Source organism: Macrobrachium rosenbergii, chromosome 57, assembly GCF_040412425.1.
Source record: "Macrobrachium rosenbergii isolate ZJJX-2024 chromosome 57, ASM4041242v1, whole genome shotgun sequence".
Classification (NCBI taxonomy): Eukaryota; Metazoa; Arthropoda; class Malacostraca; order Decapoda; family Palaemonidae; genus Macrobrachium; species Macrobrachium rosenbergii.
In genome coordinates this window covers 885773-902500 of record NC_089797.1, presented here as the reverse complement: position 1 = coordinate 902500, position 16728 = coordinate 885773, and the positions used below count along the sequence as shown (strand labels likewise).

At 36.8% G+C, this 16728-nt stretch overlaps 1 protein-coding gene across 1 annotated transcript; it reads right to left on the bottom strand.

The window, feature by feature from the left end:
- Window positions 1-654: 654 nt before the first annotated feature.
- Window positions 655-16063, bottom strand: LOC136836923 (glutamate receptor ionotropic, delta-1-like). The gene is made up of 12 exons (XM_067101412.1): window positions 16031-16063; window positions 14714-15090; window positions 13914-14074; window positions 11710-11897; window positions 10691-10816; window positions 10150-10315; window positions 9226-9467; window positions 7487-7668; window positions 5687-6005; window positions 3485-3663; window positions 2698-2890; window positions 655-915 (listed from the first exon to the last, which is right to left on the bottom strand). The coding sequence occupies exons 4-9, from the start codon at window positions 11870-11872 to the stop codon at window positions 5976-5978; spliced, it is 909 nt and encodes a 302-aa protein (XP_066957513.1). The 5' UTR covers window positions 11873-11897; window positions 13914-14074; window positions 14714-15090; window positions 16031-16063; the 3' UTR covers window positions 655-915; window positions 2698-2890; window positions 3485-3663; window positions 5687-5975.
- Between the last annotated feature and the right edge of the window lie 665 nt (window positions 16064-16728).

Genomic DNA, 16728 nt, shown 5'->3' with positions numbered 1-16728 from the left:
ATATAATTTATGAAGACTTTCAACACAAGAAGGAATAAAGTCTTTTGTTTCCAGAAAAAAATTTTTAGGAATCGTGAGATATCCCTTTAAATATATATATATATATATATATATATATATATATATATATATATATATATATATATATATATATATATATATATATTATATTCCCATAAAAAGTCACAAAATAAATTATCTCTGCCTTTCACTCAGTCATATCATATTTTGATGTCATAATTATGGGATAAAATTATGGTACAACTCTTCAAAAGGAGCAAATTTATTGTATCTATTGCAAATTCAGCAGCAGCCTTCACAAAAACGTATAACCAAGAGATTCACTGAACGTCCGAACAATAACAAATACAACACACACCGCAGGCATTACTTAAGGTTCTTCGCAGCGTCCCCTCGGCCCCTAGATGCAACCCCTTTCGTTAATTTTTCTGTACCTCCGTTCATATTCTCTTTCTTCCATCTGACTTTCCACCCTCTTTGAAAATCGTTTCACATTGCAACCGCTTTGAGGTTTTCCTCCTGTTACACCTTTCAAACCTTCTTATTGTCGATTTCCCTTCAGCGCTGAATGACCTGATAGGTCCCAGCGCTCGGCCTTTGGCCTAAATTCTATAACCCAGTGAAACACAGTGCTATGTCAAATTCAAAATGTTTATTTCAGCCAAGCTTCATAATATTATATCTACAGAGCAGGACCTTGTCAACAAATCGGTTGCTTAGGAATTATCGGGTGACTGAGAGATGATACCAGGCCGGCCCTCTTCATTTCCCGAATTGTCTGAAGGCGCACATTTCCACCAGGAATGTGACGAAGGCCATCCCAAGGCCACAGAGGAACACGATGTACACTCCCAGGAAGTGTTCCATTCTGAGGACGATCTCCCGTTCGTCTTCCTGGGGGAGGAAAATTGGAATGTCTTCCTCTAACTACCCTAATGCTATTCTTCTTGCATTTTGATACATTTTTATCTATTTGTTGATTATTATTTTTAATAAGTGGTATCTCTTCTTACTTCTTCCTAACGGACACCATATTCTTTGGGAGCTTTAATTAATTTTTTTTAATAAGTGGTATCTCTTCTTAATTCTTCCTAACGGACACCATATTCTTTGGAAGCCTGAATTTCAAATCACTGGCCCCTTTGGTGGGCTCGTTCCATATCAATAGGTTTCATCTACTGAATAATAATAATAATAATAATAATAATAATAATAATAATAATAATAATAATAATAATAATAATAATAATAATGCAATTTTAAGTGTCATCTGTTTACTTTATGGCAACCCTGAAATGGAGGTTGGTATTAAATAATTAGAAAAAAATAGAAGCTATATTCATCTTTCTCTACAAAATTCTAACCTCTCTCTCTCTCTCTCTCTCTCTCTCTCTCTCTCTCTCTCTCTCTCTCTCTCTCTCTCTCTCTCTCTCATTCACAGAAGATAAAGGACTGTACTTTAATATTTTCATATCTTTAAAAAAAGAAACTTTGAATTTTTGTATCTTTAAGAAAATAATAAAATCAGAAAATCTTGTCTGAAAGAATAGATGCTTTGAGTTTCAGTCAGTGAGTATTACTGATGTACATTAGACAAAAACAAATAATTAATATTGAAATGAAAAAGCTTTTCCTTCGTAGAAGGTTTGTTTTGTTTGTTAAAAATTAATTCAAATGAGGAAATATAATTATGTAAAGTATGAGTCTCTCTCCGACAAAGGCAGAACTGAAATCTATTTGAATTTAGTTCTCAAAATTATTTGACAAATCAGTTCTGAAATGTATTTGATATCAGTTGTATTTGCATGTATTTTTTGAAATCAGTTCTGACATGTATTTTGAAATCAGTTCGGAAATGTATTTGACATCAAGTCTGAAATCTATTTGACACCAGTTCTCTGATATTTATTTGAAATCAGTTCTGAAACTATCTGACATCAGTTCTGAAATCTATTTGACATCAAATTCTGAAATCTATTTGAAATCAGTTCTGATATCTATTTTGAAATCAGTTCTGAAATGTTCCGATTTGATATCACTTCTGACAATGTATTTGAAATCAATTCTGAATCTGTTTTGAAATCAAATCTGAAATCTATTTGACATCAAATCTGAAATTTATTTGACATCAGTTCTGAAACCTATCTGACATCAGTTCTGAAATCTATTTGACATCAAATTCTGGAATCTATTTGACATCAAATTCTGAAATCTATTTGACATCAAATCTGAAATCTATTTGACATCAGCTCTGAAATTTATTTGACATCAATTCTGAAACCTATCTGACATCAGTTCTGAAATCTATCTGACATCAAATCCTGAAATCTATTTGACATCAATTCAGAAATCTATTTGAAATCAGGTCTGAAATCATTTTTTAAATCAATTTTGAAATCTATTTAACATCAGTTCTGAAATCTATTTGAAATCAATTTTGAAATCTATTTAACATCAGTTCTGAAATCTATGTAACATCAGCTCTGAAATCTATTTGAAGTCAATTCAAGCGTGGAACTTGTAACTCCTGACGGTGAACGGGACTACTGAAACATGAAATAAAGTACCTTGACTGTTATCATTCCTTATTCCATTCCTACTTTCTTTTCTTACACTAGTCTCCTTCGCTATACCTTGTTCCAACATTCCTTTTTTTAAATCTGGTCACTCTCTTACCAGAGGTCGAGCGGTGGCTCCGCCGGCCCCTCCAGTCGACGTTACGTTTTGTGCCTTCATTTTTTGTCTGTACAGTTTTCGATCCTCTCTTATCCGTTCCTTGAGGACGTTCTTGATCCAGTGGTTGATGATTCCCGCATCAGCCAACCTGTGCACCAGCTGAGAGAAGCGGCGCAAGAAAGGGGCTCCTTTCCTGCAAACGTAAGGACTTGGATGAACCTCGAGGTCATTCTTATTCTTGTAAATCTCATAGAGGGGAAGATTGGGAATGGTTATACATACATACATACATACATACAAACACACACACACACATATATATATATATATATATATATATATATATATATATATATATATATATATATATATATATATATATATATATATATATATATATAATAAGGCTAGCTCTCTCTGTTAACAGGGCCATATTGACGAAACAAATCATTGCTTTATAAACGAATTTCTTGTACCGCAACACCATTTCTACTGGTATTGTGGTACAAGAAATTCGTTTATAAAGCAATGATCTGCCTCGTCAATATGGCCTCGTTACCAAAGAGAGCTAGGCCCATTATATATACGTATATATATATATACATATACATATATATGCACATATATATATATATACTTATAAATATGTGTATGTGTTTTATAATCATTCCCTCCATGAGATCTACAAGTGCCACAAAGCAGTGTATCTGTGTCTGCAAAGTGAGTACCTCAAAAGTATTCGTATCTTGAAGTCTTTGGATTAGCACAGGCGCCTGGTCCTATTCACCTGATTCCCAGTCCCATATCTGAGGTGATCCTGTACCGACTTCTGCTGACGTAGAAGGGGTGCCTCCCGAAGGCGTCCGAATGGAAGACGCCGAGGAAGTAGGAGATTCGGTTGAAGGACGAGAGGAAGGAATATCGCCCTGCTCTCACCTTCTCCAGACCCAGGTCTCCCATCATCGACTGGAAGTGTAAATGAGGAAGAAGTTATATATATATATATATATATATATATATATATATATATATATATATATATATATATATATATATATATATATATATAGGATCTATGGCAAAACAAAAGCCAAAAGTAATTTATGTATAGAATCTATGGCAAAACAAAAGCCAAAAGTTATGTATAATTATTTACAGAATCTATGGCAAAACAAGAGCCAAAAGTAATGTATATTTATGTTTAGAATCTACAGCAAAAATAACAAAAGTAATATACGTTTATATACAGAATCTATGGCAAAACAAATTCCATAAGTAATATATGTTTATATACAGAATATATGGCTAAACAAAAGTCAAAGGTAATGTATAATTATGTTTAGAATCTATGGCAAAACAAAAGCCAAAAGTAATGTATAATTATGTATAGAATCTACGGCAAAAGAACAAAAGTAATATATGTTTATATACAGAATCTATAGCAAAACAAAAGCCAAAAGTAATGTATATTCATGTATAGAATCTACCGCAAAAAAACAAAAGTAATATGTTTAGTGTTGAAATCTATGGCGAAACAAAAGCTGTGCTATTCCAGGTTGTCTTCGAGATTTCTGATATTTGTGGGGGGCGGGGGAATATTTTAACCCATATCTTTTGGGAATGTAAATAATAATTGAAATCAAGAATTTTTAGCCCGAGGTAAACCCAGTCGTTTCAGTCTGAAAAAAGGTCGTTTTAGTCTGAGGAAAACATACTCGTTTAAGCCTGAAGAAGTCATTTGAGCCTGAAAAAATCGTTTTAGAACAATTGCTTTAGTCTGAGAAAACTCAGTCGTTTCAGCCTACGTAAAAACCAAATTGATTCAGGCTGAAAAATGTCGTTTCAGGCTGAGAAAAACCAAGGCTTTCACCACGAAAAAAATGCAAAAAGTCATTTCCCCACCTCTGTATGTTTGTAGACGAACTGTTCCCTACCTCTGTATGTTTGTAGATGAACTGTTCCCTACCTCTGTATGTTTGTAGATGCACTGTTCCCTATGTTTTTTTAGATGAACTGTTCCCCACCTCTGTATGTTTTTAGATTGTTCCCCACCTCTGTTGTTCCCTACCTCTGTATGTTTGTAGACGAACTGTTCCCTACCTCTGTATGTTTGTAGACGAACTGTTCCCTACCTCTGTATGATTGTAGACGAACTGTTCCCTACCTCTGTATGTTTGTAGACGAACTGTTCCCTACCTCTGTATGTTTGTAGACGAACTGTTCCCTACCTCTGTATGTTTGTAGACTGTTCCCTATGTTTGTATGTTTGTAGAAACTGTTCCCTACCTCTGTATGTTTGTAGATGAACTGTTCCCTAACTGTTCCCTACCTCTGTATGTTTGTAGATGCACTGTTCCCTACCTCTGTATGTTTTTAGATGAACTGTTCCCCACCTCTGTATGTTTTTAGATGAACTGTTCCCTACCTCTGTATGACTGTAGACGAACTGTTCCCTACCTCTGAATGTTTGTAGATGCACTGTTCCCTACCTCTGTATGTTTTTAGATGAACTGTTCCCCACCTCTGTATGTTTTTAGATGAACTGTTGTTTGTAGACTGTAGACTGTTCCCTACCTCTGTATGTTTGTAGATGCACTGTTCCCTACCTCTGTATGTTTTTAGATGAACTGTTCCCCACCTCTGTATGTTTTTAGATGAACTGTTCCCTACCTCTGTATGACTGTATGTTTGTTGAATGTTTGTAGATGCACTGTTCCCTCTGTACCTCTTTATGATTGTATGTTTTTAGATGAACTGTTCCCCACCTCTGTATGACTGTAGACGAACTGTTCCCTACCTTTGTATGTTTGTAGACAAACTGTTCCCTACCTCTGTATGTTTATAGACGAACTGTTCCCTACCTCTGCATGATTGTAGACGAACTGTTCCCTACCTCTGTATGTTTGTAGACAAACTGTTCCCTACCTCTGTATGTTTGTAGACGAACTGTTCCCTACCTCTGTATGTTTGTAGACGAACTGTTCCCTACCTCTGTATGTTTGTAGACATGATTGTAGATGAACTGAATAACTGGGTCTGGGTTTTTGAGAAGTTCCCTAGTATGTTTGTAGATGAACTGTTCCCTAGATGTTGCTCCATACAAAATGTTTGTAGATGAACTTCTCGACACCCCTGTTCCAGTTCACTTTCTTGATGTTTGTAGGCCTGTTCCCCCTCTGTATGTCGTCAATCTGGTTTCTCCTTGTTCTCCACCGTCAAGTTGAGCCACTAGATGATGATTTGAACTGTTCAACTGGAGATTGTTGACAGGGTACCGGTTAGTATGATTGTAGCCATCCCACCATCATCTGTCAGGAGAAATTTTCTTTAGAAGGAGAAAACTCCTTTGATACTATTCATTACTTTGTATGATTGTAGATGAACTGTTCCCAGCTCAAGTGTGATTGTAACGAACTGATTGTATTTACTTTGTCCCTGAATAACTCTCTTTTTTGAACTTAGTACATCCTCTTCTTGAACAGAATTGTTTGATTTCTTGAATAGAATAATCTTCTCTTTTCTCCAGGATGAGGAGCCACTAGAGAAGATTTGAGGGACTGAAAGTGATGTTGCCATCCCAATCATAAAAATTTTCAAAGGAATGGACAGGATGGAATGTGATGGCTGATATGATAAGAAGTATGCCACTGATGGAAATAAGTTCATAATAAAGTGAAGATAAACTGTTAAAATCAAACCAAGAAAAAGAATTCGTTAGCAAACTCTGTCTATCATAATCTACCTAAGATACAGCTTAAGAGGCTACATTATATACTAATTAGAGCGCCAAGATTAATATAGAATGTTGCACTTTGGGACAGGGCTACCCTTATATCGTTTGAGCTTCACTGGTTGCCCATTAAATCTAGAAAAATTTTTCAAATGTCTTATAACTCATCAAGTTATCAAGATTGAACGCCCAAATTATTGCAGAGACTTGGTGAATATAACACAGGCAACTGACGGTGTCAGTGCAAACCTAGCTACATATGGTTTCAGGTTGCCTGAGGTAAGATGTACTTCTAAATCTAGTTTCAGAGCCTTCAGTTATGCAGTCCTAAGATTGTACTATAATCTCACACTTGATATTAAGAAGAATGTAATATGCCGTTAGATTCTTTAAGTGTCTCTGCATATGTGTGGATATGACAAATAAACATGCCAGTCCCTATGGCTGCCTTAAGCTAACTGGTACTGGATAAGAATCCAACTGTAAATAAAGAGGCTTCCTACACCGACTCCTATGTGAGACAAGGTCCCCCACCGTAAGGATACTTGCGGGTCCCAAAGTACGCCTTAGGCGAAGTGGGACCAGATAAGAACCCTACTGTAGATAAAGAGGCTCACTGTACCAACTCCTACACAAGACAAGGTCCCCCACTATTAGGATACTTTAGGAGAAGCAGGACCAGATAAGACTCCTACTGAATATAAAGAGGCTTTCTGTACCAACTCCTACTTAGGATAAGGTCCTCCACTAGTAGGATACTTTAGGCGAAGCAGGACCAGATAAGAATCCTACAGTAAGTGAAGAGGATTCTTGCACCAACTCCTACACAAGATAAGGTTTCCCCAACTAGTAGGATACTTTAGGCAAAGCAGGGCCGTATAAGAATCCTACTGCAAATAAAGAGGCTCCCGTGCCAACTCCTACGTAGGATTAAGGTCCCCCACCCACTACTAGGATACGTTAGGCGAAGCAGAACCAAATTAGAATCCTACTGTAGGTAAAGAGGTTCCCTGTAACAACTCCTATGTAAGATAAGGTCTCCAGTATTAGGGTACTCACCTGCCCTACCAAATTACTCGGAGGCTCCGGAGGGTGGTCCACTATCGCTGCCCATCCATAGAGGATGGATTCACTGAGGCTCTCGCTTCCTTCTCCACTGAGACGAGACTCAGTCCTCTGGAGAGCCCAGAGACAGACCCCCCAGATCATGATGGTCACGAGCAAGTAGATCCAAACGTCAGCTGGCGATGAGTACATATTTAAAATCTATGGTTAGATTTAGGTGACTTTAGTTCACAAATTTAATTAACATTATTTTATTTCTGGATTTTCATTTGGTATTTTCACTATAGGTTTTAATTAAATGGAGAAGGTAACATCAGGGAATGTAAGCGTTTAAAATTTCTGGGTATATTCATTCTCAAAATGTTGGGATTTTATTCCTTACTTTCGTCCTGCTGCATTGCTAGTTTCACACCTATTATAATGTTAGCCATAAGATTTTTAAGTTTTGTACATAAGAAAGGCTGATTTTCAATTTTTTCATCCAAATATTTCCAATAGGCAGCCTCTAACCTAACCTGCTGCACCACACTGACCAATCCCAAATCCTTGGGTGCACCTGCACTACATTAAAACATATAGACTCAAGTCGCCACCTAATCGCACAAACGTCACAAACAAGCTGAATACAAGTCAACAACATATTGGTAGTACTAACAGGTGCTTCATATGATTATCCAGCATTTGCTAAAGGTTCGTTCTCTTTCCGATCTGTGTGTGACATATAAACGACAAGTTCCGTACATGTTTATGACAAGTTTTTACTGTGGCGAGGGCGTAACCTTAGGTGTTCACACTACAGTAAAACATGTCATAAAGGCACACTGACAACTTATCATGAGTATGTCACAAACAGGTTGAAAACATTTCCATGAGTCTCAGAGGCTGCTGGAACCCTCTTAAAGGAAGAAAAAAGTCAGAGACTTTCCATCAGTCTTGGTGGCTGCTGGTACCCCACCCCCCTCAAGGAAGAAGAAAGTCAGAGACTTTCCATCAGTCTTGGTGGCTGCTGGAACCCTCTTCAAGGAAGAAGAAAGTCAGAGACTTTCCATCAATCCTGAGGGCTGCTGGAACCCTCTTCAAGGAGAAGAAAGTAAGAGACTTTCCATCAGTCTCAGAGGCTGCTGGAACCCTCTTAAGGGAAGAAGAAAGTCAGACTTTCCATCAGTCTTGGAGGCTGCTGGAACCCTCTTAGAGAAAGAAGAAAGTCAAAGACATTTCATCAGTCTTTCGTACTTTCCATCAGTCTCAGAGGTTGCTGGAATCCTCTTATAGAGGAAGAATAAAGTCAAAGATTTTCCATCAGTCACTGAGGCTGTTAGAACCCTCTTAAAGGAAGGAGAAAGTCAAAGACTTTCTATCAATCTTGGAGGCTGCTGGAACCCTCTTAGAGGAAGAAGAAAGTCAAAGCCTCTCAGTCCTAGAGGTTGCTGGAACCCTCTTAGAGGAAGAAGAAAGTCAAAGACTATCAGTCCTAGAGGCTGCTGGAACTCTTATAAAGGAAGAAGAATAAAGCCAAAGACTCCATCAGTCTTGGGGGCTGCTGGAACCCTCTTATAAAGGAAGAAGAATAGTCAAAGATTTTCTATCAATCTCAAAGAATGAAGCAGGAAGTCAGTGAGTTTCCATCAGTCTCAAGAGGCTGCTGGAACCCTCTTTTAAAGGAAGAAGAAGAATTGTCACAGTCATTATGAAGATCAGAAACCTTCCACAACATGAACCATCGTGGTTTTTACCTGCGAAGGTCCTCGTAATGACGAGATATCGAGGCAAGACCCTAGGCTGCGGAGAGACGATGCAAATCCAGTCGGTTTCACAAGTTCTCACCTTGTCCAGGATCTTCAGTCGATCGGGGTTGATCGTGATGCAGGTGGAGAAATCCGCCCCTAGCTCTGCTATGTCGAGCATCATGCCATTCCAGCTCCCGTTGCTGGAAAGGTATCCTGGAATCATGTCCGGGGGCGCTGTCGCCTCAAACCTGGAAAGAGTGTATATGTATATGTATATATATATACAAGAATGAAATTTATCAAGACACTGTGTGGTTTAATGCGCATCACTGTAGTCCTCAGTTCTTGTCTTCCGTGGTTCGAGCCCACGAGACGACGAACTTATTATCAACTAGAAAAATTCCCCTTTGAATAATATATGTGAAAATATATTATTTCCGAGGTAGAGAGAATTAGGTTTTAAAGGACATTTGTAGCTTAACGCTTATGTATAAGCATATATATATATATATATATATATATATATATATATATATATATATATATATATATATATATATATATATATATAATATATGCAAATATCCATTCATTGATCATATTTCAGTTGACTAAGAACTAAAAACACCCATGAAATCATGAGATCAAGGACCCCTGGAGGCTTGTTCCACATGAATAGGGATTTATCTTCTGAATAATAATAATAATAATAATAATAATAATAATAATAATAATAATAATAATAATAATAATAATAATAATAATAAGCACGATATTCATTGGAAGCTTGAAATTCAAGTCAAAGGCCCACGTACGATCGTTCCAGATGAATGGTGGTTTATCTTCTGAATATCTTAATAAATAATAATAATAATAATAATAATAATAATAATAATAATAATAATAATAACTCAAGTCGAGTCCACTCACGTGAAATTGGCGTGTCCGGTCAGGGTGTCCAGAATCCTCTTGTCCAGGGAATCCAAAATGGTCACAGTTCTTCCAGGTTCCTCAGAGTTCAGGCGGTTGTCGATGTAGGGGAAATAGGACAGAGAGGTTACGCGGAACTTCGTTCCCTGGAAGTTTTCCACTGGATCTGGGTCGAGTGAAGTTTAAGTAAGCTGCTAAGCTCTCTCTCTCTCTCTCTCTCTCTCTCTCTCTCTCTCTCTCTCTCTCTCTCTCTCTCTCTCTCTCTCTCTATATATATATATATATATATATATATATATATATATATATATATATATATATGTGTGTGTGTATTTATACATATATATATACATATTTATATATGTATATATACATATATGTATATTTATATATATACATATATATAATATATATATTATATACAGTATATCTTAGACAATCATAATATAATGAACTTCATGACTGAGACGACATTCCATCATATTGTCGTTGTATTCAAGCAAAATCTTCACAAACAACATTAGCACAAACGGACACTCACCAACAGATATATTTAGCCGCTTGGGGTCGATTGCGTCCAGAGGCCGACGGAAGAGGGACACAACCTTAGAATACCCGTTTTGACAATAAAGGCATCGGCTATATCCGGCAAGAATGATCCTTTCAGCTGCAGAGAAGAAAAAATGAAAAGATTTAGATAGACAGAATATACAATTTAGGCCGAAGACCAAGCGCTGGGGCCTATGAGGGCATTCAGCGCTGAAAGGAAAATTTGAGAATAAGAGGTTTCAAAGGTGTAACTTGAGGAAAGCCTCGCAGTTGCACCACGAAACTCGGTTAGAAGAGGGTGGAAAGTGAGGAGGACGAAAGAATATGAACGGAGGTACAGTAAAAGGAATGGAAAGGGTTGCACCTAGGAGCAGAAGGGACGCTGCAAAGAACCTTAGCTTGAGACTGAAAAGAGGGAGTTAGTGTGGCTGGACAGCAAGATAAAGAGACCCACAAAATAAATGACATGAAGTACAATGATCTGAAGGTGGAAATGGGAGAAAATCCCACTAAGAAGTAATAGTTAAAGAGGCTGGACAGCAAGACTGAAGAAAGGAAGCAGGAATGAAAGTAAACGAAATGGCTATAAAGTGGGTGCAATTAGGGGCCGTAGGGACGTTGCAAACACCATCCATTCATGCCTACAGTGCGCCACGTGAGGTGTTTAAGGGTTGGACTACAAGTTCATAAGAATGAACGTCTTGAAAGAACGAGGAACGAGAAGAACGGGAAGCTGTCGAGATGAACGTCCAATTCGGAAGTGTCAGGAAGAGAACTACAGTAAAAGTAGGGGCAATGGTGGACGACATGCAATAAGAATTGTTTACATTCAAGGCCGTTCTTTCTTATATACATAGAACTACAATTAAAACAGGAGAGTCTCTTCCCAGAGAGGCCCAGAGCATTCTCCTCTGTTCTGAAGACCTCTGCAAACCCATTTACCCAGTGCTTTCAACGCCATTCCTTCTTATGTATATAAACCTACAAGCAAAACAAATTCAAGTCTCTTACGCGAGAGGTCCACAGACGAGGAAGTAATGCCTTTGCTTTTGGGTTCAGCTTCCTCCAGGCTGAAGAGGAGAGGCTGTATTGTGTTACGAAGAGCCCTGTGTCTCAGGAACGACGTGGCTTTGATCTTGTACCCCACAAAGACGACTTGAGTATCCGGCCACATCCACAGCTTGGCAGATTCCAGAAAACTTTGAGGTTTGGGGAAAAACACAAAGGTTTCATCAGTGTTTTTGGGTGTTAAAAAGAAACAATATAGTCTAATCTACAGGTTGGAGATAAAATAAATGCATAAGGATTATGAAGAAATGATTAGAATACAAAACAGAAAGGAAAATCAAAAGTGGCTCCACAGCTTGGCAGATTCCAGAGAACTTTGAGGTTTGGGGAAAAACACAAAGGATTTATCAGTATTTTGGGGGGTCACAAGAAAAAATCCAGTGTAATCTACAGGGTGGAGATAAAATAAACGTGTAAAAATCATGGAGGTATTATTAGAATAAAAAGAAAACTAGAAAACTTGGAGGTTTGGAGAAAAACACAAAGAGTTTATCAGTATTTTGGGGCCATACGAAAAAATATAATCTACGGGATGGAAGTAATATAAATGCGTAAAGATCGTGGAGATATTATCAGAATAAAAGAAAATAGAAAGGAAATAGACAAGTGACGTTGATTTCGTTACCTAAAGAAAGTTTGACTGCAGTGAAAATTATTATCATACTAAAATGTCACAAAGACTCAGATAAATTAGGCACATTTAAAGGTATGGGACTGTACGTCCCATTTGTTTCTGTATTTGAGAAAATGAACTGAATTCGTTATTATTATTATTATTATTATTATTATTATTATTATTATTATTATTATTATTATTATTATTATTATTATTATTCAGAAGATGAAACCTATTCATATGGAACAAGCCCACCAAAGGGGCCACTGACGTGAAATTCAAGCTTCCAAAGAATATTACGGTGTTCACTAGGAAGAAGTAAGAAGAGGTAAATGGAAATATTTGAAAGAAGAGATCCCACTTATCAAAAAAGAAAAAAGAAATTAATAAACAGATAAATAGATAAAAATATATTAAAATGCAAGAGGAATAGTATTAGGGTAGCACTAGGGCAAAATCTTAAGAAAACTGACCAAAAGACTTTGGAAGAGATTCAGAAACCATTGCAAAGGATCTGATTGTCTTGAAACAGAGTAAAACCTTAATGCAGCAATATACCCTTCCGTTTCCAGACCTCTGCCATCCCATTGACCCACTACTTTCAAAGTCGTATTTCTTATATAAATAGAACTACAATTAGAACAAAGGCAAACCTCTTACATATGAAAAGGGTTCATCTTCTGAATCACAACAATAATAATACAATCAGGTCCTTCCTTTTCCAGACCTCTGCCATCCCATTTACCCAGTGTTTTCAAGGTCGTTCTTTCCCAGGTACGAAAAACTACAATCAAACCACTGAGCTGAAAAGCTCTCTTATTTTACGTGGCTGAACCAATTGTTACTTTTAACGTTTACTCACCGCCCATTTCCTATTTTAAAAATCAAATTCTTAACTTTCATCACTGGCGGCGGACACCCGGCCCATCGAATGACTCTTTGAAGCTCAACCAACTTGAATTTCAACAAACAATGGCTACAATCAAAACACGGAAGAATCTCTTGCTTGTTCCATATTAAAAATCAAATTTTCATCTATTGAATAATAATAATAATTGATATGAATAATAATAATAATAATAATAATAATAATAATAATAATAATAATAATAATAATAAAGAAAGCTTGAATTTCAAGTCAATGACCCCTTTGGTGGGCTTGTTCTATATGACTAGATTTCATCTAATAATAATAATAATAATAATAATAATAATAATAATAATAATAATAATAATAATAATAATAATAATAATGAACGCTTGAATTTCAAGTCAATGACCCCTTTGGTGGGCTTGTTGTATATGAACAGAGTTCACCTAATAATAATAATAATAATAATAATAATAATAATAATAATAATAATAATAATAATAATAATAATGAACGCTTGAATTTCAAGTCAATGACCCCTTTGGTGGGCTTGTTCCATATAAAGAGGGTTCATCTACTGAATAATAATAATAATAATAATAATAATAATAATAATAATAATAATAATAATAATAATCAAAAGAGTCTATGGAGAATCACCTGAAACAGGACGAACTCGAGTCAGGAAACAGTCCACAAATACTGTACGACAAGTGACGGTCGGGTTCCTCCAGATCTCGCCAGGGAGGTGTCCTTTGTCCAGGTCTCCCAAAAGAGACAGGTCTATGACGGTAACGGGCTGCGACAGAAGAAATCCGTACCTGGGGGAACGTTAGAAAAGGCCAGTAGAACGAGATGAAATTCAAGCTTCCAAAGAATATTATGACGTTCAGTAGGAAGAGGTAAGCTTTTGATTTTTAATTATTATTATTATTATTATTATTATTATTATTCAGAAGATAAACTTTATTCAAAAGGAACAATCCCACCACAGGGGGCATTAACTTGAAATTCAAGCTTCCAGAGAATCTGACGTTCATTTGAAATATGTAACAGAACGTAATAGAAAATCCACAGAGAAGAGATCGGTTATTTAAAAAAAAAATAAATTAACACATTGATAAATAGACAGATAAAAATGTAAATGATAAAATAGATTTGCTTTATTGTAGTAATGCATTACGCCTTCGCACGATCTCCTGAGCAGATCACATAGCAGTTGGCAGACGTTTTAAGAGACCGGAAATATACCCGAAAATCACAGTGATTTCAAATGATCTTGGAAGAGGTGGTGAAGAGATATCAGGTACCTTATCTAACACTTTATATCTTACTTCCTAGTGAGTAGTAGTAATAATAATAATAATAATAATAATATAATGTCTTAAGGAGAAATATAAGATATCAAATATAATTATCAATTATGTCAAACAAATGCACACACATGGAAGATAGCCTACCTGATAACATGAAGGCTCCTCAGAAGGTGCTCGTTCCACGTCAGCAAAACTGCGTGACAGTCTTTCCGATGCAAAGCTTCCCACATTATCGCAGCAATGGAAGAGTAGCTGCTGCTAAACACGTTCAAATCCTTTCTCATGATGGATGGTTTGGACATATTCTGCAGAGACCCGTCGTGCTTCAGATCGTTAAAGGAACTAGTGTTTGATTCTCGTTGACCTCCTGTTGTGCCAGTTTCCAACGAGCTGCTGACTCTGTCGGCAGTTTCCAGCGTACTGCCAGTGTTGGCATCCTGAAGAAGTCTTGAGCTCTCCACGATGTGGGTGAGGATGAGCAACTGAAACGCAGTCTTGTAATTCATCTCTGGGAAAAGATTCTGAAAATGAAAGCCATCAGCTCAGTTTCAATTACGGAACAATGTAGATTAAGATAATCTCGTTTCATGAAAAGTTCACAATACGCAGTGCCTGCAAGATGGTGACACTGTCCTTAAACTGGCAACGGATTCAAATAGTAGTGAGGTGTGCTTATTTATCAGATTACATGAAGAAAGCGGAGGTGCGGGAATTCTTTTAACTCCCGACTGTGATGTCTGAGGAATGAGAAACATCACTTCTTCCTGATTTCTGTTCATTGTTGGGTTGGGAGACCACCTTATTGATGTGCCTAGTTCGTCTACACAATTAGTGACGACAAAATATGATTAAGATAAGCTTCCTTCAGTTATTCAAACCTAACGTATGAAGGTGATTTGCAGTAATAAGCTGCTTTACAAATAGATAGTCCTACGACAGCTTCCTGTACAGTAATGTGTCAGCTAAACTGGTAATAATCTCGATTTAGCAATGATATCTCGACGTAATATGTTGACCACACAATTAAATATGATGGAGTCAAGCTTCCTGCAATTATTCAAAGCTCAGGTGCGGAGGGAATTTACAGAAATAAGATGCGGTATAGATAGTTAAGTCTTCAACAATTGTCTGTACAGTTCTGTGTAAGCTAATCTGGTAATTGAATATCGATTTAGCTAATGATATCTCGACTTAATATGTTGACTACACAATTAAATATGATGGAGCCAAGCTTCTGCAATTTTTCAAAATTCAAAATAAGATGCAGTACAGATAGACAAGCCTACAACAATTGTCTGCACAGTATTGTCAGCTAAACTGGTGATTGAATCTCAGTTTAGCAGTGACAACTCGACGTAACATATGACCACACAAGGACTTTGTACTCTGGCTTGAACAGCAAAAGAGTTCTCACGTTCCTCCTTAATTCAAGGGATATTATCGTAGCAACAGGCACCTTACCTATAGAAAGACGACGCCAAGCCTGAAATGAACGTCTTTAGTCTTGGCTCTGGTCTTAAATACTCTGCTGGTTCGCAGATGGCGTCGGTACCGGTTGCCACCTTGTGATTTAAGATTTGATTTCCTGAACCAGTCGGTATTCTGATGCCTTTGTATTGATTACTTTTATCGAATACTCACTGTAATGAGCTATTTTTCATTCATTAATAGCTTTGTTGATACAAAATCAACAAATAAACTTTAAAAAAGTGAAAATTTGGGAAAAAGATTCAAAATTCTTTGACATTTTGCCTATAGATTAATTCTCCATATTTGAAGCATTCATAAGAGTTGTTGTATAAGTTTAAGCTGGCCGTATGCCAGCACGGGCTCTTGCTTCTGAGCAGCCCATAATACTTCTCAAAGGACTCTGTTGTGTATAGTTTATGAGAAATTTTCCTTCATAAATCAGGTTTTTAGTTTTCTGTAAAAGAAAACTATTTTGCCGGCTTTGTCTGACCGTCCGCACTTTATTCTGTCCGCCCTCATATCTTAAAAACTGCTGAGGCTAGAGGTCTGCAAATTGGTATGTTGAGCATCCATCCCTCAATCATCATAAGTACCAAATTGCAGCCCTCTAGCCTCAGTAATTTTTATTTTATCTAAGGTTAAAATTAGCCATAATCGTGCTTCTGGCAACGATATGGGATAGGCCACCA